This window comes from Astyanax mexicanus, chromosome 3 (genome assembly GCF_023375975.1).
Source record: "Astyanax mexicanus isolate ESR-SI-001 chromosome 3, AstMex3_surface, whole genome shotgun sequence".
In the NCBI taxonomy this organism is placed as follows: Eukaryota; Metazoa; Chordata; class Actinopteri; order Characiformes; family Acestrorhamphidae; genus Astyanax; species Astyanax mexicanus.
The window spans coordinates 7,907,920-7,929,784 of record NC_064410.1 but is presented as its reverse complement, the minus strand read 5'-3'; the positions used below and the strand labels follow the sequence as shown (position 1 = coordinate 7,929,784).

Genomic DNA, 21,865 nt, shown 5'->3' with positions numbered 1-21,865 from the left:
CGGACCCCCTGACTTCAAGGGGCCCCTGGGCGCTGGCCCCACTGGCCCGGGCAGTAATCCAGCCATGACCACTGGGCGCACTTCTTTGTCTTTATAAGAAGGAAGATTGAGTGTTAGTTACTTTTTAGCATCTGCGCAGGAAAATGACCACCTGTCAAAAACTGTTTGTTTTTCATGTTCTCAATATCGTACAACAAAAATATAACTACACAGATGTTTATTATAGAGACTACAACAAGTAGGTATTTAAATAAGTGGTGTAAGGTATTTAGTGTATTCACGTGAATATAATTATGTATATATTGTCCATATATAGTCCAATTTATGGAAAGGTTTTATATTCAAATGTTTTTTTTAACCTGTCAAATATCAATAACACAACAAACATCAAATAAAATATATATTCTTAAACCTCACAAGCACAAAGAGCAATTTCCAAAAGTAAGGTTTCCACTACAAAGTGAAAGCTATTTTACATACATGTAAATGCTCAAATTGTAATTAAATTTAATAATTTAATATTAAAGACAAATAGTGCTGTACAGGAACATGTGCATAATTGTTTTGTAGACAAAAGTGTAAAAAATCAAGTATATTGTATACTTCAGGTTCTTATACTTCAAGTAGCCACATTTTGCTTTGATGACAAATATGCATACTCTTTGTATTTTTTAGTGTCTTCATGAGGTAGAGTCACCTGGAATGGAGGTGGTCAACAATAGTTGCTGTTTTTCTTTCATCCTGTGCTCCAGCTGATCCCAAATCACCCACTGCAGTTGGGTTTAGGTCAGGAAATTGTGGAGGCCAAAGACTTTTTTTATTTGCCACATGATTCCACATGTGTCCCTTAAATGTGTTTATGTCTATAACATTAATCTACAATGTAGAAAATACATTAAATAAAGAAAAACATTAAATAAGAGGTGAAACATTGGACTTTTACTCAGTATATATATTTTCACTATCAGTTAAGAGCCACAGTATCAGTTAAGAGCCCCTAATATTACCTGCACATTCACTGCAGAGTACCCTTTACGACAAGTGTATGTGGAATTGAAGATGCTGCAAGCATCCTGTCCACTGGATCTACAGTACCAGAGATATTCCCAATGTCATGGGCATATATTGTGTTGTCCTGTTGGCCTGGTGCAGGATGCAAGACTTGGAGACATGCAGCAACTTGGGTAAGACCGTGACCAACAATCAATTATCTGCAGGAATCCATTCATTGCATTCATTGCATCATTTATGCCAAAAACTCTACCATTAAAATATGTTGAATATTGAATATCAGAATTGGCGGTCTCTGCTGTTTAAGGTGCTGAACTGCAAGCAGAATCCACTTAAATAGTAATTTCAGAATAACGAATAGTAACGTGAGGGTTTGGGAAACACTCTTTTGACGATCAATTTTAACGCAGTTAACGTTACGAAGTATTTGAGAAACCTGGTCAGTGTCCATAAAATACCAGCTTCAGCGGAGGAAACACCCCCCAATCTGCTCGAAATACCGGATTGTTGACAGTGGTCACAGGTGACTGGGGTGAATTAACAAAACACATAGTTTCTTGTTTCCTTATTTATTAGCTGTTTTTTTTCTTTTGCTGGACCTGCCAACCATCTTAGACTTAGTTTTTTATTCTTTTGACCAATCACACATCAGTACAAGTCACCAAAAACAGAATGAATGTAAACACAAAAATAATCAAAGTATTGATTAAAATGTACTTAAGTGACATTGTAAGTAAATATAATATTGTTTTAAAACTACTCAAATTCATTTACATTTTACAAGAAAACTTCGAATTTTCTAATAATCCTGTACAGTGGACATTATGTTAAGTAAAAGAAGGCTATTTATGTTGTTTTCTGTTGTTACAATTTACAGATGTACACAAACTAACCAAAAGAAAAATAAAGAATGTCAGTTCATGTCATTGTGATTTTTTTATTTCCTTATCAATATGATAACATTTGTTTCATAACAAACATATAAAAATGCAAAATTCAACATAAACTGTTTTTGCAAACTTTCATCAAACATCATGAAATACAATAAAAGACATTAAACACAGATTATAAATACACAATTCATTAAAAAGTTACACATTACACAAGAAGGACAACAACAATAACACTGATACACACAAAAAGATAAATAAATGAAAATAAATAATTAAATAAATAATTAATTAAATAAATAAATAAATGTTTTTGTAATTAAATATTTTTGTAATGAATTTTTTTTTTTGCATTTGTTCTTTTTAAAATTATTTTTGTTGTTGTTGTTGCATTTGTTCATTATCCCTTCACATTGGTCCATTATCTCTATGAGCCACTTTCTCTATATTAGCCGCATTCTTCAAACATGGCCAGTCATCACGGCCATCCGTGTCAGGTGTAACAGCACTGCTCTTCTTATTTTCTCCCAGGATTCTCCATTGTAATTCTGCAAATGAAACATACAAAACAGGCAGATAAATATAACATTACATATCACCACTCTCAAAAAACTTCATCCAGACTAAGCTTCATCCAGTGTTTTAGAGCAAACTACAAATAGTCTTGAATTCCTTTGTTCTGCACCTTAGCATGCCTAACCAATTCTTCACACACACAAAAAATGCAGAAAGAAAACACTTACATTCTTTCTGAGAATTTTCTTCAACTGCCTGAAGTGTCTTTTGACTTTATATGCCTTTCGTCTTGTGTTTGGGTGTGCTGCTGCCTGTTGGAGAAAAAGGAATTAATGTTACTTCAGTGCACTTAATTTTATGAACAAAGGAATGAACAAGTACAATACATGCATGTGAGACTGTGAGATTAATTTTGTGGGTATATATGTTAGTGTACAATGCAGTGTAGAACATGCATATGAGTAATTCATTGAACACTTACGCAGTTTTTAAGTTCTATCAGCTGCCGAGATTCATTGTGCAAGAATTTATCCAAAGCCCCAGTGTCCCATCCTGCTGCATCGTAGTGTTCGTAATGTTCAAATAGATTTATTATCTGCTCCACCACCTCAGCCATGAACCCCAGCTGGTCTGCAGCCTGTAGGAATAAGAAATATTTAAGCAGGTAAATTTAATAATAAATTTAATAATGAAAAAACGTGCAGTTAATAATTTAAGCACTGTCATCATATGATCTACCATAAATAAGTAGTAAATTTACACAAAAGCATTAAAATGATAAAGTTTGTAATATTGCAGATTACCGTGCTCATTTCCATATTCTTGTACAGTCTCTCTGGAAAGGGTACAATCTCTGAACATATTTTTCCTCCCTAAAAAAAAGCATATTAAAAACAGTTATGGCATTGATTATGTGCAGTTAATGCAACAGTTCTGGCCCTTGTCAGTAAATACACTAGTAAAATACACTATAAAAATACACTAGTAAATACACAAGTACAATGCACTATTTAAACATCTCTATTCAACTTACAGTCTACTTATAAAGACCTTTCTACTGTACAACTGAATGAATGCAGATTTTCTCATAGTCCTAACCAGGAATAACTGCAACATCAATGTCATTTTAATACTGCTACAACAATAATGCATTTGAATACCATGCATATTTAGATCTAGTACCAGAACAACTGGAAAACTCTTTCTGCAAATTCTAACTGGTAATGCTGTATGTTGGCATCCCCTGTGATGGAAGGTGTTTATTGAAATGATTCATAATCAATGACGTGTGATAATTCATAAACAATGACGACTATTAATGATATTACTTTTTGTTCCATGCGATGATAATGTGTACTCAGGAGCATATCTAAGATGCTGAGTGAGAGTTTTTCTATCTGGGGAAAGCAGTGTGTGTCTATGTATGTGTGCACGTCACGGATTGTTCTGTCTACAATTCTGGCGCCAGGGTCATTTTTCCTTCTGCTTGCGGTGTTTTGAGAACCAGTCTGATATGCTCACTAAGGGATTATATCATACCACCTGTCAGAAGAAGTTGACGTGTCACAATGGTGGCACTGTGCCCATAATTGGGAAGTAAGGGATGGGAGGATCTAAAAGGTATAAAGAGAGCATGGCACTCTTGCAAGGCAGGAGTTCACTCTGTATTCATTACGTGTGGCTTCTCAATAAATCTTGTTACTCATTCTGATCAAGACTCAGAGACTCTGAAAATTTCTTTCTTCCTGTCATTATTTTCCACCACAATTTGGCGTCACGAACAGGATGAGCATGGTCTTGCGGCGGAGGGGGAGAGACTAAGCACCTGCCGAGGACGCTCTCCAGCAAAACAGCTGGGCCCCAGAAGCAAGGGAAAATTCCACAGAATAAGGACGAAGTACCGCGGGGGCAGGTGCGGCCTCTCACCCCTCATTCGCAAATCCAGGCCTCATCAACAAACATTGGTGGTGAGTGACAGGTTAACTAATTTACTCATTAAGGAAATTTTAAATGTAAAAATTGTTCTTAAATTAATTTACTCCCCTCCATCCTTCCTTCAGCACTCCGCCCTGGACAGTGTATAGTTACATGACGGTGTACAAGACTAGCCTGGTCATAGCGAGGCCTTTATTGATGTATGTAAATATATCTTTGAAGTTAAAGAGAAGACTAGCCTGGTCATAGCGAGGCCTCTATTGATAGACGTGTCATTAGAGTAATAGGTCCCGGGACCGTGGGGAGGAGTGCATAAATAATACTAATAGTACAGGGTACTGATTGTGTATTAAGCAGGGATAGAAGAAGGAAGGTGAGACGTGATTATTGGGGCTAAATTACTCTGAGTCATTAAAATCGAATGAGAGAACAAAATGGGATCCCAAGTAACTAAAGAATTGAAACTTAATCCAAAAATTCATGATGCAGCTCTTTTCAATCAAATGAGCCAAGACTATATGTGTGTGTGTGTGTGTGTGTTTATGTAGTGTTGTTCAAAGGTTTGGAATCATTAGCATATAAACCCAATATACATATATTAAAGTAGGGCAGAATATTGAGCCATGCTGGAACTGTTCAATGTAACATGTTTCATTATCTTTATGGAGAATGCTGTAGAATTCTGAGGATGACAGTTTAGTGAATATGTGAGACTGCTTCATGTTTGAGTAGTAGTGATGAGTTATGTACAAATGTCCACATTGTGAAAGTCATCCCTGATTGAAACAGAAAAGAGATGAGGATTCCAGGCTTTTGATACAATGTGTGTGTGTGTGTTTCTGCGTGTGTTGAATAAAGCAGTGAGAGAGATAGACAAAACATCTCTTCTCTGCTATCTTCTATCACATTTGGTGTGTGTGTGTGTGTGTGTGTGTGTGTGTGTCTGTGCGTGTGTGTAAGTGTGTATGTTTCTAACATTTGTCTAACTCTGATATTCTATAAGCGAATCTAATGATGAATATAATGTGTGTGTGGCTGTGTCAGAATCGCTCCCTATTCCAGAAATAGTGCACTATATAGTGTAAAACCATTTTTGCAGTACTGTTTAAAACCCCAGCAGTACATTCTGTTCCCTATATAGTTCACTATGAAAAACCTAATGCATCACAAAATTTAGAAATTCCAAAATATACTATAATGCAATGCAGTGCTGTTGTATTAGACGTCCTCAGAGCAGGACAAACATGGTTTATTGTTTGGTTGTTCCATAATTCGTTTAGTAAATAGAAAATGCTACATAGTGAAAGAGTTAATGAGTGAGCCATTCTGAACACAGCTTCTGTCTTCATGTGGTTTAGGCCTTTTCTATTATTATTCTTTTTTTATTGAGACTGATTTCAGCTCAGTCTCAGCTGAATGAGATTTAAAAAATACACATATCTAATTTCTCTAGTGGTTCTCATGTATCTCAGTCTATGCTGATCTTTTGATTCTCTTAATGAGGATGGTAGATTTTAGAAACCAGTAAGGAAAGATCTTACTTTCTTTGGAAAGCTTTAATTTGACAAACTTAATATTGTATCTATTACGAGCTGCAGTGAATTGGGTCTCTCTTTCTGACTTTTAAACAAGGAGACATCAGATGTTTTAAAAAAAAAAAAAAAATGGAGCTTTTTGTTTTGCTTTCCATATGTTTTCTATTTCTCGCAATGAAGAACTTGCTTTCATATTCTTGGCTATATTTTGAGTCCCCATCAGAGCACAACAATATAATGTTAATGTTTATACAGTTTAGAAATATCAAGCATCGTTTGGCTGGAAATAATTTTTGTTTTAGTTATTTCATGAGGCTAAACAATTTTTAACCATGTTAGAATTCCTTTCAGGATTTCTTTTTTATTATTATTTTTTTCTTTTAAGGTTTTTTTTGGAGGGATTTTTCTCTTTTGACTGATTGTTGCTCAGTGCTGTTTTCTGGGTGTTTGAGAAGGCGGGGGTGGTGCTCATCACAGGAGTTTTGACCCTCAGAGACAGGGTCCTCTGCAACAGTACTGTGAACATCATCTGAACCAGAGCACTTCATGAGGAGAGTCTCAGATGAGAGACTGTGTTTGGTCCAGCTGTCGGTCGATGGCTGGACTGCGTCTTCACCGGACCTGCTGTGATTGAAATGTTACAGCACTGGTCCAGGAAACTGGTTTCAGATCTGGAAGAACTGAGCGATCAGAGACCGCTTCAGACAGCACCTGCTCAACCATCAACACCACCCACCCCCATCAGCCAATCAGCCCAGTGGATCCACACCTCAGCCTGAGCCAGCAACAGAGACGTGAGACCAGATTTTTTTTATTTTTATTTTTATGCCTGTTTCTTTTTTTATTAAAAGGAGTGATTTTATTTCATTTTTGATGTTTATGCCTCATGTAGAAAATGTTTGGTTAAACTTTAAATCTGGTGGTGACTCAAATTATGACTGTTTTACCTTTCTTTTTAAGGAAAAACGGGAGGTTTTAGCTATTTTTGTTTCTCTTTTAAATAGTGTTAATAATAATAATAATATCTAGTTCAGGAAAAAAATCTTTAATTTCATTGTAAACAGTAGCCAAGCATGGTTGCTGGGCAGATTAATACATTAGAGGCCTATCACTTATTGGCCCTCAATTTTTTTTTACTGAAAAGTTCTTTTAGGTTTACATTATGTAATTTATGTTGCCTAATGACTATGATTTGTATAAAACATTTTTAATAACAATCATCTCCATTAAGGCTTATGTAAGGGAAGTTGTTTACTGGCTTTTGACAAAATTAATACATATAAACTCAGATGTAGTTGTAACTAGCTAAAGTAACCAAGCATGCTGGCTTAAATAAAAATCAACCATTTAAAATCTTATTAATACATCAATGTAGACTATCAACTACAAAAAGAGCTTTGCTTGCTCCAAAAGTTTTTAAAATATATATATATAGGGTAAGATAGAAATCTTTCTCTTATATGTGCATTAATATTAATGCTAAATTAATTCAATATATATAATAATAACTAGCTTGCTAAACCACCAGCTAACAGTCTTGCAACTATGCCAAACAAGTGAAACTTAAATATGTTTTTATTTTTTGCAATTAATTTACAGGTAGCACAGTTCGCAAAAATATATATTGGAACTGAACAAGGAAAATAAATATTAGGCCAATAACTTCAAACAGGACCACTGCAGCTCATAGCTTCAAAATCACTGTCATAGGAACTAGTTAGTCTAAACTTAGGTGGACCATGCCTACAACAGCTTGTGGACACAACTCCACACACATTTAAATTCTAACATCAGCCAAATGTTTTTAGACTCAAGTTAACAGATGGAAAATAAGTTTATGAAGGATATAGAGGAAATGCACTGACTGCATCATACTCATCAGTGTTTTGGAAGAACTGAACTCTCTACTCAATAACTAAAATAAAAAGGGGGTGTTTTATGCTCTTTGTGTGTTCGCCCTCAAATAACAGCACTAATCAGACTAAATATTATGAGCAATGCTTTAAGGATTTCTGAGTATGTGTAAAGTTGAGGATTGTTTGTCTACAGATTGGCATTAAGAATTTTGGCACATAACAAACTATTTTAAAATAAATAAAACTAAGATTAATCTGAAGTGCACAAATAAGTTTTAGATGTGCTTCAAAGGAAGAACTGGGTGATCCCTGATGGATATAAACTGATAGAGAGTTACAAATCTTTGGTGCATAAATACAGAATGCAACGCTAAATGTTCTCAACAAATGAGCTGGAATTGTCGATCTGTCAGGAGTCCTGATATATACTTAGCTGCTAAGCCATTAAGAGATTTTTACACTTTTCACACTAAATGAATATTAAAATCCAATCTAAATAATCTTCTCTCTTTTTTTGTGTGAGTTAGAACTGTAGCTGCAGCATTTTGACCACGATGTAATTTGTAAATTGTAGAGAATAATAATTGTAATCCAGAGAATAATGCATTACAATACTCTAATCAAAACAAAGGTGTAGATCAGCTTCTCAGCATCTAGTGTAAGAAAATGTCTAATTAATGTATAAAAAATATATACATTATTGTGGTTGAAGATTAAATTAGACAATGTGAAAGGTTAAAAGAAAATATGAAGGCATTTGATAAATAAATGTTGAGACTATGTATTCTATAGTCTAGAGCGAAAACAGTGACAATGTTGAAAAACATTGACTTGATTTTAACACTTTTAAACTTCATGTTGTAATTCTGGAAAAAAAAAAAAAAGAGAAAGTTAATGTAGTAAAATTTGTTTATGAATCTTCTCAGATCCATGGTGGGCATGACGAGGCAGGGAGAGTCCGGCGTGGGGACTGGTGTGCAATAGGCCCCAGCATGTCCACAGCTGAGATGAAGAAACACTTGTTCTCATACTCTGTATGCGGACACTTGTCATGACTCCCGGGGCTTCTTAGGCGTTATGTAGACCATCATGGAATCTTGGATGATTCCATTTGGTCTAGAAGGGGGGAGTGAAGGGTGTGATTGGAGATAACCACACCTTCACACTCTTATTCTTAAATGTTTTATACATTTATATATACAGTTATTATTTTTACTGTTCACTTTATAATTCACTTAAAGACCTTATGATCTTTGCTCTCTTTTTAACTGTCACTATGACAAGGCTTTGGAGGTTGTTTTTTTTACTTTTTTCAGGAATCAGGAAGGTCAGAGTGTTTTCATCAACAGTGAGAGCTGTGAGGAGAATGTGACCCTGAGTGGCAGAGAAGCTTCACTGCTGTTCTGCTGTTCTGGGACCAGTGCATATGAACTAGGAGACAACAAGTTATCTGAGTGAAGTGCTGGAAACCTCTCCTCAGATAGCCAGAAGATCTTTACATCCACTCTTTTCCTCTGTCTCATCTTCTTACAGACTTTAGGACACTTAAGGACTGTCTGCTGTGTTCATGAAGGACACAGTGCTGAACAACATCATGATAAGAACCTGTTGCTCAGACAGGCTGGAGCGGATCACGTCATTAAAACTGGACAACATGCTGTTAACTGGACTCTGCTGACGTAATCATATTGATAAGTTCTGTACAATCACATGTCATTTGCAAAATGTATAACTGCTTGGATGAAGTATGAGGAATTCTCTCTGGCCCTCGACTGGCTTTAGTTTATTTCTTTCTTTCTCTCTCTCTCTCTCTCTCTCTCTCTCTCTCTCTCTCTCTCTCTCTCTCTCTCTCTCTCTCTCTCTCTGTCTCTCTCTCTCTCTCTCTCTCTCTCTCTCTTTCTCTATGGGTTGCGAATGTGTTGATCTATCGAGATTTTATTTGTTGATGTACTTTTACTCTTTTCTAATATATATCTATTAATTTTTGTTCCGCCATATGCAGAAGAAAGGCCAGTTCCTGCAAGTTGCAGTAGATACAATAGAGTTAGATACTGCATTTAGGCTGGACCGTTTGTTTGATGAAGGTAAAGAAAATTATCTGTAAAAAATTATTATTGATTCAGAATCAAAGGGGGGAGTGTGATGGAAGGTGTTTATTGAAATGATTCATAATCAATGACGTGTGATAATTCATAAACAATGACGACTATTAATGATATTACTTTTTGTTCCATGCGATGATAATGTGTACTCAGGAGCATATCTAAGATGCTGAGTGAGAGTTTTTCTATCTGGGGAAAGCAGTGTGTGTCTATGTATGTGTGCACGTCACGGATTGTTCTGTCTACAATTCTGGCGCCAGGGTCATTTTTCCTTCTGCTTGCGGTGTTTTGAGAACCAGTCTGATATGCTCACTAAGGGATTATGTCATACCACCTGTCAGAAGAAGTTGACGTGTCACAATGGTGGCACTGTGCCCATAATTGGGAAGTAAGGGATGGGAGGATCTAAAAGGTATAAAGAGAGCATGGCACTCTTGCAAGGCAGGAGTTCACTCTGTATTCATTACGTGTGGCTTCTCAATAAATCTTGTTACTCATTCTGATCAAGACTCAGAGACTCTGAAAATTTCTTTTTTCCTGTCATTATTTTCCACCACACCCCATTCTAAAGAAAATATCTGTTTTTTCTGCCATCAATGATTCTCAATTCCACAATTTGCACATTTTAGCTTCCCCTCAACTGTTGATAAGATCGGTCGAAGTAAAGAATGCTTATAATATGCTGAGCACTGGATGTCCAATGATAGAACTGAGAACCCCTGGTCGAATTCCATTCACAGCATTAAGACCATTATCTCAGACAGTGCCAACATAAAGACGATATTACTACATTCTTACAAAAACAGATGCTTCAAATAGTCCTTTGAACAATGCTAAGATAATTCAAGCATGTTTAAACAAAGATGTGTGTAGAGTTTAAAACTACACAAGAATCTTTGTATTCATACTTTGTTCTGCAAATATTGTTCTTCTATGGCGTTGCTCAAAAAATACACTTGAAGTGAATTTTAAGAGGGCAGTATAGCCTGTATACCACATGAGTAGCTCATTATTTTTAAGAGATTTTTTATTTGTTTTAATCTGGTACATAAATGCAGTGTATTACTATGCAGTGTTTATTTTATCAGAAGTTTTTTTTTGTTTAATCCCTTAGAAAAAAGATCACATATATTACAAAACTTTGGACCTCAACAGTAAACTTCAGGTACCATCATTCTGTTAAATAAAGATGGTACTGCAAATGACACTTAATGGTGGCAGTAGTATAATGTCTCCAAACTGCCTGCACACAAAATATAAGCTGCTTTCTATTTCTGTAACTTAACCTCCTATTATGAAAAGAACATCCCAAACAACAGCACAACAGTCATTTACCAAGTTAAGCTGAGAGTATTTTTTGCATTACTCACCATTTGCCTCAGCAGTGAGAGAGCCACGCCGTTGACAGTTCCATACTGGCTGGTCATCCACTTGCAGGCATAGTCTTGGCGCTGAGCACTGCAACAGACGAAAACAAGGCACAACCAAATTTGCACGGAGCTCATCTTTGTTGAGTTCATGCTCTTGCTCGCTAAAGAAACTTTGGGGCGACATGTTGCCTTGTACTAGATTTATATGAGTATTCGGAAACGGAAAACAGCAGGAGAATTCCCCAAACCGGGAGATGGTTTTTGCTTTCACTTTCCAAAATGCCCGACGGAGTACCTGTAATTTTTCAATAATACGGACCAAAAGAACTAAACTGACTTCTTGGACTACATTAATACACATAGCAAACAGTAATAACACGCGTCATATATTTTAAATCAACTCTAAACAGTACAAGCCATGCATACAACAATGTTTGTCTTAAAGCGAACGAGACTGTACGCTAAAGTACGCTATAAGAACAAGAACTGGTGTTCAGTCAACAAAAATCCCCCAATCCCCCAAAAATGGTTTTAATGGTGTAGGCTTACCTGAAATTGGTGTGTTATAGGTTATTATATATTGTATTTTAAGGCCTAAAACGTCTCCTCAACAGGCAACTCCCCTGCTCGAACGCTTGCCTTACAAAAAGAAAAAGAAAGCAAAGGGGAAGTCCGGGTGTCGGATGACGTATTACCAACCTGGCAGTACTAATATATATTAAATCAGCAAACTGAGTCTACATTTACATCATTCCTGCAATGTCAAACCAAAGAAATGCAGATTTTGAACTGAAAAGAGCTGGTGAGTAAATAAAATATAAAAGAGAGCGCATAATATCAACAGATTCATTCCCTTTGAAAAGAGACTGCACCACAATTATGACCACAATTACACATTCTTACCAAAACTGTCATTTTAACCCTTTGATGCGCAAGGTATGCACACCCCCTTTAATGCGCACATGTGGCAAAAATGGCCCGCATTCATTCATTCATTCATGTTAATTCATGTATGGCTAAATGTTCCTATAATATTTTTGCAATTAATTAATTCACTTATTCAGAATTTAAGGTACTCCTAAATTAATTTCTTTTTGATTACCGTACATACTTATTTTATTTTTACCTTTCTTAGTTTTTGAATAAACAATCTTTTTGTATAACTACCCCTCTAATGCACACATTAATTTTCTATGTTAATTCATGAATGGTTTTAGGGTTTCTTTAACACAAATCTTCATTTTTATTTTTAGGTTTACACATACAGGTCAGACTCGACTCACATTTACAATTCCACAGCTCCCATAGGAAACTCAGTATTGCTTTCACTTATTTTACCATAACTTAAAATATCTAATGACAGTTAACACTTATTTATTATTTGCAAGGAGGAAGCTTGAATTCTTTAATATAGTTTGAATCTTCAATATAACATTACTATAAAGTAATTATTATTATTAGCTAGCTGTTAATTAGTCTATATATGTTAGCTATACCTACTGTGGTTAGCTAACTATTACTAAAATAGTTTGGTAATAGTTTAGTTAAAACTACTTAGCTAAGTACTAAGTTTTAAGACGGGAGATGTGCATACCTGTTAAATGGTAAATGTGGGTTGTGTGTGTAAACCTGATGTGGAAATACAAAGCTTCTTCATAAAGTAAAAAATAAATAAATTAAAACATCTGTTTGGTAACACGTGTATTAATATTGTCTTATATTATAGTATTCGCTATGTCTTTATGTTTACAAGAAAATCCCTCACATAGGAAAGACTGGTAGAGGAAAGGTCTTCTTTATCTATTCTTTAGTTAAAAACGGTTAGCAGTCAGACTAGCTGGACCAGTTACGAAGAATAGTATTATTGTCTTCAGCTTAACAGACCCTTTTGTTTAAGAGTTGTCTAAGGGAAGGCCTCATATAAATAACCTCAAAATAAGAACTCTTTAGTTTATGCAAAAATATAATTTTAAAAATAACTAAATTACTAAAAACAAACATTGCAACATGGCAAGACATTAATGGATTGAATTGTTGTTGTAAGGCTCTCGTTATTACATTACATTAGTACAAGTCGAAGTATGATAAATAAGCTGAACAAACGTGCTCTTAGTGTGGAACTCTATATCTTGTACAAATAAGTTCAAGGGAGGAGATTGTAGCTAAAGTATAATATAGATATATGGTAAAAATGTATATAGCTAAACATTTAAAGTCACAACAGTGGCAAAAGCATCAGTAGTACGTGCCAATAAGTAATACGTAAATGGCGTGTAGCAGCACTGATGGTGGGAAATGGTTTTAAATAAAGCCTTTACATGTAACGTATTACTCTAGCTTGTTGACAGTGTTTATATAGTAATATACAATAACAATTAAGTTACTGGGCTTCGGGACCTATTCAAGACCCTGAGTTTCACGATGTGTCTCTGGTTCCCTAAAAAACTAAATTAAGAATTCATCAGTAAACCGATTTCTGGAAATTAGCACTGCACCCGAAACCCACAGGCCCAGCAGGTGGTGCTGGAACTCATTCAAAACATAACCTCCGAGACGAATAGAAATAACCTAGCAGGGCTCGTCGCAATCTGCATAAAAACAACACGGATGGTTTTTGGTAGAACATTTTTTGTAAATGAGAAGTGAGCGTGAATATAAAACGATAACATGATAAACCATTATTTAAATATTGCTTTCTTTTAAACATTTATGCTTTAAAATCTCAAAAAAACTAAGTGAAAATGACCTAACAGTGCCCAATTAGCCATTTTCCTCCCTGGTATCATGGAACTCCTTAGTGTTACAAAGTTTTGGGTGTGAATAAGGACAATTTTGCTGTTTTGTGTAAAACTATCTGCCCACTGAAATTCACCATGGCACTTTATGGCAAGAAAACTGTTTAAGAAAACTGGCATAAAAATTTGATAAAACCCCAAAAAACGGGATACTATGGAAGCCCATTCCCGCCACCTAAAAAAAATAAATAATCCAGCAAAATGTTTTTTTATTATTATTAAGTAAACTGCTATCTCAATATTTTGAGATACTAAGTCAATATTTTGAGATACTAAGTCAATATTTTGAGATACTAAGTCAATATTTTGAGATACTATCTCAATATTTTGAGATACTATCTCAATATTTTGAGATACTATCTCAATATTTTGAGATACTAAGTCAATATTTTGAGATACTAAGTCAATATTTTGAGATACTATCTCAATATTTTGAGATACTAGTAGGCTGTACAGAGACAGAAGCAGGTGAGACAAAGATGCAAAATGGATACCATCATTGAGGACTACTTCAGACGTGGATTCACAAATCATGAAATATTGGAACTTTTAGAGGAATCACACAATATCAAAATAAGCCTCCGGATCTTGGACGAGGCTGAAGTTAGCTTCTTATTCGCCAGTGTCTTATTCAGATTTCCGTTCCACCTTAAATGCTGGCTGAACATTCATGCGGCCGCCTGTAGATGTCGCATTTTAACAGTAAAAAACAGCATGTAAGCAAAGTGCTGTGAAAACGCTCTGAATAAAGGGGAGAACACAATGCGAGGGACAGAGTTTAACTCTGAGTGAAATATAATGTAAATAAAATTAAATATGAATTAAAACGTTATTGCTCTCACTTTTGGCCTAATTCCCAGGTCATTATCTACAGGTGGCCGCATGTATATTCAGCCAGCATTTAAGGTATCTCAAAATATTGACTTAGTATCTCAAAATATTGACTTAGTATCTCAAAATATTGAGATAGTATCTCAAAATATTGACTTAGTATCTCAAAATATTGACTTAGTATCTCAAAATATTGAGATAGTATCTCAAAATATTGACTTAGTATCTCAAAATATTGAGATAGCAATTTACTTAATAATAATAAAAAAAATTGCTGGAGTATTTTTATTTTTTAGGTGGCGGGAATGGGCTTCCATAGGATACAGCACGATGGCCACATTCATACAGCAGTTTTTCAGGACAGGACATGCACAAGCCCAAGATGACAACTGCCTTGCTAAAGAAATTGAAGGTGATGGACTGGCCAAGCATGTATCCACACCTTAACCATATTAAGCATCTGATAATTATGATGATGATGTCGTCATGGAGGAGTGATTCCAGTGGACATCTGTGAGAGTCTGTTTCCAAGAGAGTTAAGGCACTGCTGGAACAATTATGGTGGCCACACAAAATATTAACGCTTTAGGCTAAATTTCGCCATTTTGTTGCCAGCGGTTTAGACATTAATAGCTGTATGTTGATTTATGTTGAGGGCAGAGTATATTTCAAACATGGTGTGTACTCACTTTTTGAGATAATGTATGTAAATTAAAAATAGCTTTATAATCCAACATCATAGCCAATTTGGCAAAAAAAGGTTTTTCGTTCTTGAGTACTTAAAGATTTAAATGTATGCGACAAAAACTACAAAGAATTTTGAAATATGCAAGTATTTTATTTTCACATAAACAGCTCACAATCTTACAAATGTCACAGAGAATATAAACAATAAATAAATCAAATAAATATATAAATAAAGAGATTAGCTTAGGCTGCAATAAATATTACAAAAATATGCTCATCAAATTTAAAAAATAACAACGCTTGTTGTCCTTCATGCGATGAAGATGTTTAAAAGGCTGCCTTAAAGGCTGAGGTCCTGCTTAGTGTTGATGGCCAGGACATCGAGCCTGCTTATGTGTTGCAGAATCATTCCAGCCACGTCCTTCCAGCCATTCGCGCTGTACTCCTGCAAAAAAAAAAATCAGCGTATAAGTAAAAAAATATATTATGTGTATATAAACAAATAAACCATTAATTAGCCATAAAACCATCCCACCTGGACCGAGAATTAATTTATTAGCCTTAGAGAGTAACAATGATCATTTTGATACAACACTAACTACTACTACTACTACTACTACTACTACTACTACTAATAATAATAATAATAATAATAATAATAATAATAATAATAATAATAATAATAATAATAATAATAATAATAATCAAAGATGCGTCCAGTTAAAAGAGCTTAAATTGTGATTAAATATACCGTCGAATGCAAAATATAAAATAGCTATGGTTTCAGGCTTTTTACTCTTGGTATAGACAAACTTCCTGCGATGATTAAACACTTACCGTGTGTTTAAGGTGGGAAATTAAACTTTTGAAGTGCATTTCCATTTTCTTTGTGATCTTCTTGTTCACTTCACTGACGACAATTTCAGTTTCCTATAGAAGAAACCATAAAGTTTTAGAAAAATCCTCAGAGACCTTTTCCATATCCCACGGTATACCTTTACTGTACTGACTTACACATCGCTCAAGCTCCGCGATCTGTCGGTGAATGTCGAGGATAAAGATCTGCAGCTTCTTCTGGTCACAGTCTGCCTTCTCGTACTTCCCATGATAGAGCCGCATCACGTTCTTCAATGTGCGAAGGATGAACACAATGTGATCCTTGGCCTGGAAACAAAGATACAATTTCAGGAGCAGCGCTAATATGAATTTTTGTAGTTTTGCTGTATATAGCTGTTTTTCTGATCAGAATAAATTGACTATTATATATATATTATATTATATTGTTGTAACGTGATAAAGAACATGAATCTTGCGCTTTAGCAACCTCTTTACCCTGTTTTTACTATGTTAGGTCAAGTGTTAAGCCAATTTGTCAGCAAATGGAGCGCGCTGATTTTTTTTGCACAGGGCTCCTTTAAGAACACGTCTTACGTGCTTCCTTGTAACACTTTCCTTACCTGTAGTTGGGTGACCTGATTGTAGAGCTTGTTTGGGAACTCCAGGCTTAGATTTCCATGAGGATGCGCGGTTGTTTTGCACTGAAATCAAAAGATATTACAAGTTACACCAAATAATTTACACAAATTGTGCTTTATTAAACAGGCTTAGCGAAAATCACCCTGTAAAACGTATTGCTTATTGCTATGTGTGCTCCAGTGCACGTATTAGCGATCGCAATAACAGACGGAAGGCAACCTTCTATAGCCTTGTACTCACCGCTTGCTTCAGATTCGCAATGGACCTGTTGCTTAAGTCGTGGAAACTGCTCTTCATCCATGTGCATCCACTCACTGTGCTCCAGCAGAACATCAAAAGAACACAGGTTTTTAAAGTTGCCATATCTTAGGTCCAACAACAGCTAACGAATTAAAAAATTACACTAAATTCAAAACTATTGATAAAGAATGAAGAACTAAGAGTTCTCAGTGTAGAAGGTACTCGTACTTTATCATTCAGTGTGGAGCGCGCATTTATACTAGTTCAGGTACTGAAAAACGAAAAGGTGATGTCCTACCACACCTCTTTCACATCTCATACGCTGCTTATGGACAATTCATTGGAATGGCAGATTGGTCTTTTTGATGGACGTGTACACTGGAAAAAACTGATTCCCACTTGTATTTTTTAAATTCTCCCTGTGTTTCATCAGCTTTCTCAAATGTTGCTCAGGTGACATTATCGGTCACTTTAGTTATGGCAACTCTCTTCTTAATTATCTGTAAAAGCAAATACGAGCCTTTTCTAAGCTTTTGTTGACCTAAAAAGACTTAGAGGTCCAAAACAAACAAACAAATAATACATTTTAGTTGAAATTCTATAAAATGAATATTTCTTTTATTTGTTTATTTATTTGGTTTCAAAAGCAATATAGAGAAAAAAACATGCATCTAACAATGTTATGATGCGTTACAAATTTCATGAGCACTAATATGAATCTCTGTAGTTTTGCTGTATTTAGGTGTTTTTTAATCAGAATATATTGACTGTTATATATGCATATATTATTAACATTAATTATTATTATGATTATTATTATGATTATTATTATTATTAATTAATTACATTAATATTATTACATTAATACGAACATTAATCACATTAACATTAAAAAAATAATCTACCACTTTACCTTATTTTGTCCTGTTTTTTCTTATTTAATTGTTAGTTACTTTCCGCTAAACTATCTTCATGTGTAAAAGTAATTTCGAGACTTTTCTAAACGTATCTTGACCTAAAACGACTTTGAGGTCCATATAACCAACGCAAACAATTTGGCCTGAAAAACATGAAATAGAATATTAAATTTAATACTGCAAACACATAAATAGTACATGTTAGAAGACATTATATTGATATATGAATATGTGTGACATTTTTTTATCTTTCGTTTATTTGTTGATTTATTTGTTTTTTTTTTTTTAAAGCAATATAGCAAGAAAACATGCTTTCTACCTATATTATATCTGGAAAAATGTATTTAAAAAAATCTGGACTTCCTTGACCCCAACAGGACCCCTGAGACACCAATAAAAGTAAGAAAGCTCAATGACAATGACTACCATTTGACTGGTATTTCCCTAGAAAATATGGTGTCAATTCAATTGTTTATGTCACACGAAAATATATAAAGTAATGTTAGATGTTTATTTTAAAGTATAGGAAAGGGATTTTCTTTATGTGCCTTATGTTTAGCTTTATGTATGTTGAAGGGTATTTCTCTTTCCAGTTGTTCACCTGGTTGAGAGACCACTTACGAACCGCACTGACGCACCCAAGAAGGCTGAGCTGGGGAGGAGAGGCTTAAAGGGCAGAAAGCAATGAGGTAGCCCACATCGATACGCGAGGCCTGCAGTGTATTTCGACCGCAGCCGCACGCCGCTGATGTCTCTTCTGCTTCTCCTGCACGACTAGCAGGTAGTTTTAGCTACAGTGTATCTGCTTCTCAACACATACACACACACACACACACAATTAAAACAACGACTGCACCAGGTAGATTATTAGCATTAACCTTTTTCAGGTTAGAACATTATTAACAAGTATGCTGGCAACAATGGTGTATACTTATGTCTGATCTATCTTAGGGCGTTGTTTGGTTTAGCAGTTTTCAGTTTGTTAAGAAAGATTTTAATATAATTGGACTCAAGACTATTCAAACTAGGATGTACCAGGTGGTCTGTAAACATCATAAATGTAAATGGCAACATGGAACGTGTAAAGTAAAAATAAATGTATTGTGGCTACTCAGCTAAACAGTTGCCGTAAACACGTTATTAACACGTATTATAGTCGCATAATTATTATATGGTACTGAACAAACGTTTAGAAACCTTTGAGAAAACTTATATTAAAAAGTAGTAAAAGGCAAACGAAAAAACACTTTATTATTTCTTGAATCCTGGCAAATTTACTTTGTAATATTTAAATAAATACAAATTTATACCAAAAAAAATGGTTTGACATGACTGTGTTCATTAAAACAACCCCAGAGGTCCCATAATGAGAGACTAGAATTGTTTATAGTTATAATCCAGCACCTATAAAGTGGTTTAGAAAAGTGGTTAATAACGTTAACGTTAAAATAATGTTAAATAGATGAGGTGGTGATGGAATTGAACACATCCATATGCTGTCTGGCAGAAAGATCTGGAACCAAGCTTCTTTCTTCAAACTAGCTTACAAGAACTATTCATTTAAAAAATGAGAAACTCTTTCTGCGTTTCACTGTATTAATAATGATCGGCATCCGTTTTAATGCGATTTGGAGTTTTATTTACAGTACTTTATATAAATGCGCTAAAGTTCCTAAAAGTGTACATTGCATTGGTACAATAAAAGAGGAAACTAAACTACACAACAGTGCCAGTACTTTTTCCACAATAAATATATCGAGAGTTATTTTTTTCAGTTTATAATTTTATTTATTGGGAAAAGCCTTTTTGACTTATAAATAATGTTTTTTTTTTCTGGAGGATATTTAAGGGGATTTTAGCGTGCATTCCAAGATATATTAATACTTTTATAATACCTTTTATGTCTTTTAACTTCAATTGCGGTCATCCCTCGTATCATGTGATGTGTTATGGCAGTCCCTTTAGTCGTTTACCAAAATTTCGAAACATAGAAATTTTAGAGATTAAGTGGGTAGGTTAATTAGGCGCAAGTCGAATCTTATAATAGAATAATAATAATAATAATAATAATAATAATAATAATAATAATAATAATCAACAGACAACTGTTTATATGGGTTATCTCTTCTAACCGGACTGCATAACGTCCAGTCCAAAGTAGATCCTATAACAGGCATGCATATATACCTTTACTGCATTTGAAGACTGATTCTAAATTGACATTTTCCTATAAAAACACACAAATAAACACACACAATGTCTTATTTGTAGTATTTTTTATTACTGGTCACATGAAGATCCACATTAAATAATTACAAGATGACATACATTGTTATTATGCACTGATATTCACTTGATATGTATAACTACACAGTAAACTTGCCAGTGATAAACCAACACTTTTAGTGTAAAATATTTCCAAATTACCTTTCGTGCAAGGAGTAAACCTTTCCATTGAAAGGAAAATGCCTCAGAAACTAAAGTGCCCTAACGTGTTTTAGTCATTTAAAATATACAGTGTAGCATTAACACATACATGTAAATGGAAAATACAATGATTACGCAAAGTTATTAATAAATAGTATTAAAGATAAATTATAATCACCCCCCACCCCCAGAAGAACATAATCTAAGTGAATTTCTGCATATACATACACACATATGTATGTAAGCTTTGATGGTAAGCCATTGCTATCATACAGGATTATACCGACATCGTTTGTATTTGATTTTGTTGTGTATTTGTTGTTTGTGGTGTGGTGTGGTGGACAGACACACTTTATGCATGACCTGTAGAACTACAGGCCGCACGCTCTCCCATGCGCATCTGCTGAAATCCTGCAGATTCACAAGACAAGAATAAGAAAAAGTCAACAATCCGAAAAAAGGCCAGCAAAATACTGTTTATTTTTCAGCTATCCTCCCGTGGCTAAGTGTCAGAGAGGACCACGATGTTTGAAAATATTACCTTCTTCAGTAGAAATTGCTGCAAAGTGGTCCAGAAAGTACTCCAACTTTCTACATCCTCAACAGTAGAAACATTACCAGATGTAGCACCCTGAAACTAAACGAGATAAACAAAATAGAATGAATCTCATGACCACAGTGTAGATAGTGGGATCTTTTAGGATAGCTGTTTGATCTGGTCATCTTACACATTGGCTCTGCTGTCCCAGTAGGTTTTGCAAATGCCGTAGTTCCTGAGCATTCCATTGGGCAGCGGCTGTGTTGTTCTGGAAGAGCTCGTAGGCAAATCGAAACAATGATTTCATCACCAACGGCTGATTCTTATGTTCAAGAAAATACACAAACAAAGACATGCAGAAGTGAATGAAACTGACGAAACTGGAGACGTTTTGCATTGGATAGGTGATAGCAAAGGGTTGTGGACGTAACTTCCTCAGAAGATTATTTAACCTGTACCGACGAAAAGTAACAAAACAAAAAAACGCCCCTCCTTTTAATCATCACGACAACATTTGCTCCAAATAGCGAACCAAAAAACTAAAGTAAGGTAAGACAGTTTCTTCACATTTTTTAAACATTAATGATTATAGTCATGTTTTATATATATTTATCTCTGAAGCCAAATACATACACGACACATTTAAATTATTTTTTGTTCTATTTATATGATTTTGGATTCATATTATATTATATTATATTATATTATATTATATTATATTATATTATATTATATTATA

At 34.8% G+C, this 21,865-nt stretch overlaps 2 protein-coding genes across 2 annotated transcripts; both read right to left on the bottom strand.

The window, feature by feature from the left end:
• Positions 1–1,960: 1,960 nt before the first annotated feature.
• Positions 1,961–11,863, bottom strand: LOC103031198 (interferon a3-like). Its single transcript, XM_007228621.4, has 6 exons — positions 11,765–11,863; positions 11,216–11,303; positions 3,221–3,289; positions 2,899–3,054; positions 2,645–2,728; positions 1,961–2,449 (listed from the first exon to the last, which is right to left on the bottom strand). The coding sequence occupies exons 2-6, from the start codon at positions 11,270–11,272 to the stop codon at positions 2,363–2,365; spliced, it is 453 nt and encodes a 150-aa protein (XP_007228683.3). The 5' UTR covers positions 11,273–11,303; positions 11,765–11,863; the 3' UTR covers positions 1,961–2,362.
• A 4,005-nt stretch (positions 11,864–15,868) lies between these two features.
• Positions 15,869–17,301, bottom strand: LOC125799259 (interferon a3-like). The gene is made up of 5 exons (XM_049475509.1): positions 17,245–17,301; positions 16,986–17,066; positions 16,543–16,692; positions 16,366–16,458; positions 15,869–15,973 (listed from the first exon to the last, which is right to left on the bottom strand). The coding sequence occupies exons 1-5, from the start codon at positions 17,299–17,301 to the stop codon at positions 15,869–15,871; spliced, it is 486 nt and encodes a 161-aa protein (XP_049331466.1).
• Between the last annotated feature and the right edge of the window lie 4,564 nt (positions 17,302–21,865).

Excerpts from the sequence above, each read along its gene's own strand:
- LOC103031198 (XM_007228621.4), bottom strand. The coding sequence starts at position 11,272 with ATGACCAGCCAGTATGGAACTGTCAACGGCGTGGCTCTCTCACTGCTG. Across the intron at positions 3,055-3,220 it reads AGAATATGGAAATGAGCACG|GCTGCAGACCAGCTGGGGTT; the intron begins GTAATCTGCAAT and ends TTATTCCTACAG. Across the intron at positions 2,729-2,898 it reads TGATAGAACTTAAAAACTGC|GCAGCAGCACACCCAAACAC; the intron begins GTAAGTGTTCAA and ends TTTCTCCAACAG.
- LOC125799259 (XM_049475509.1), bottom strand. The coding sequence starts at position 17,301 with ATGAAGAGCAGTTTCCACGACTTAAGCAACAGGTCCATTGCGAATCTG. Across the intron at positions 16,693-16,985 it reads ATCAGGTCACCCAACTACAG|GCCAAGGATCACATTGTGTT; the intron begins GTAAGGAAAGTG and ends CTTTGTTTCCAG. Across the intron at positions 16,459-16,542 it reads TCGCGGAGCTTGAGCGATGT|GAAACTGAAATTGTCGTCAG; the intron begins GTAAGTCAGTAC and ends TTTCTTCTATAG.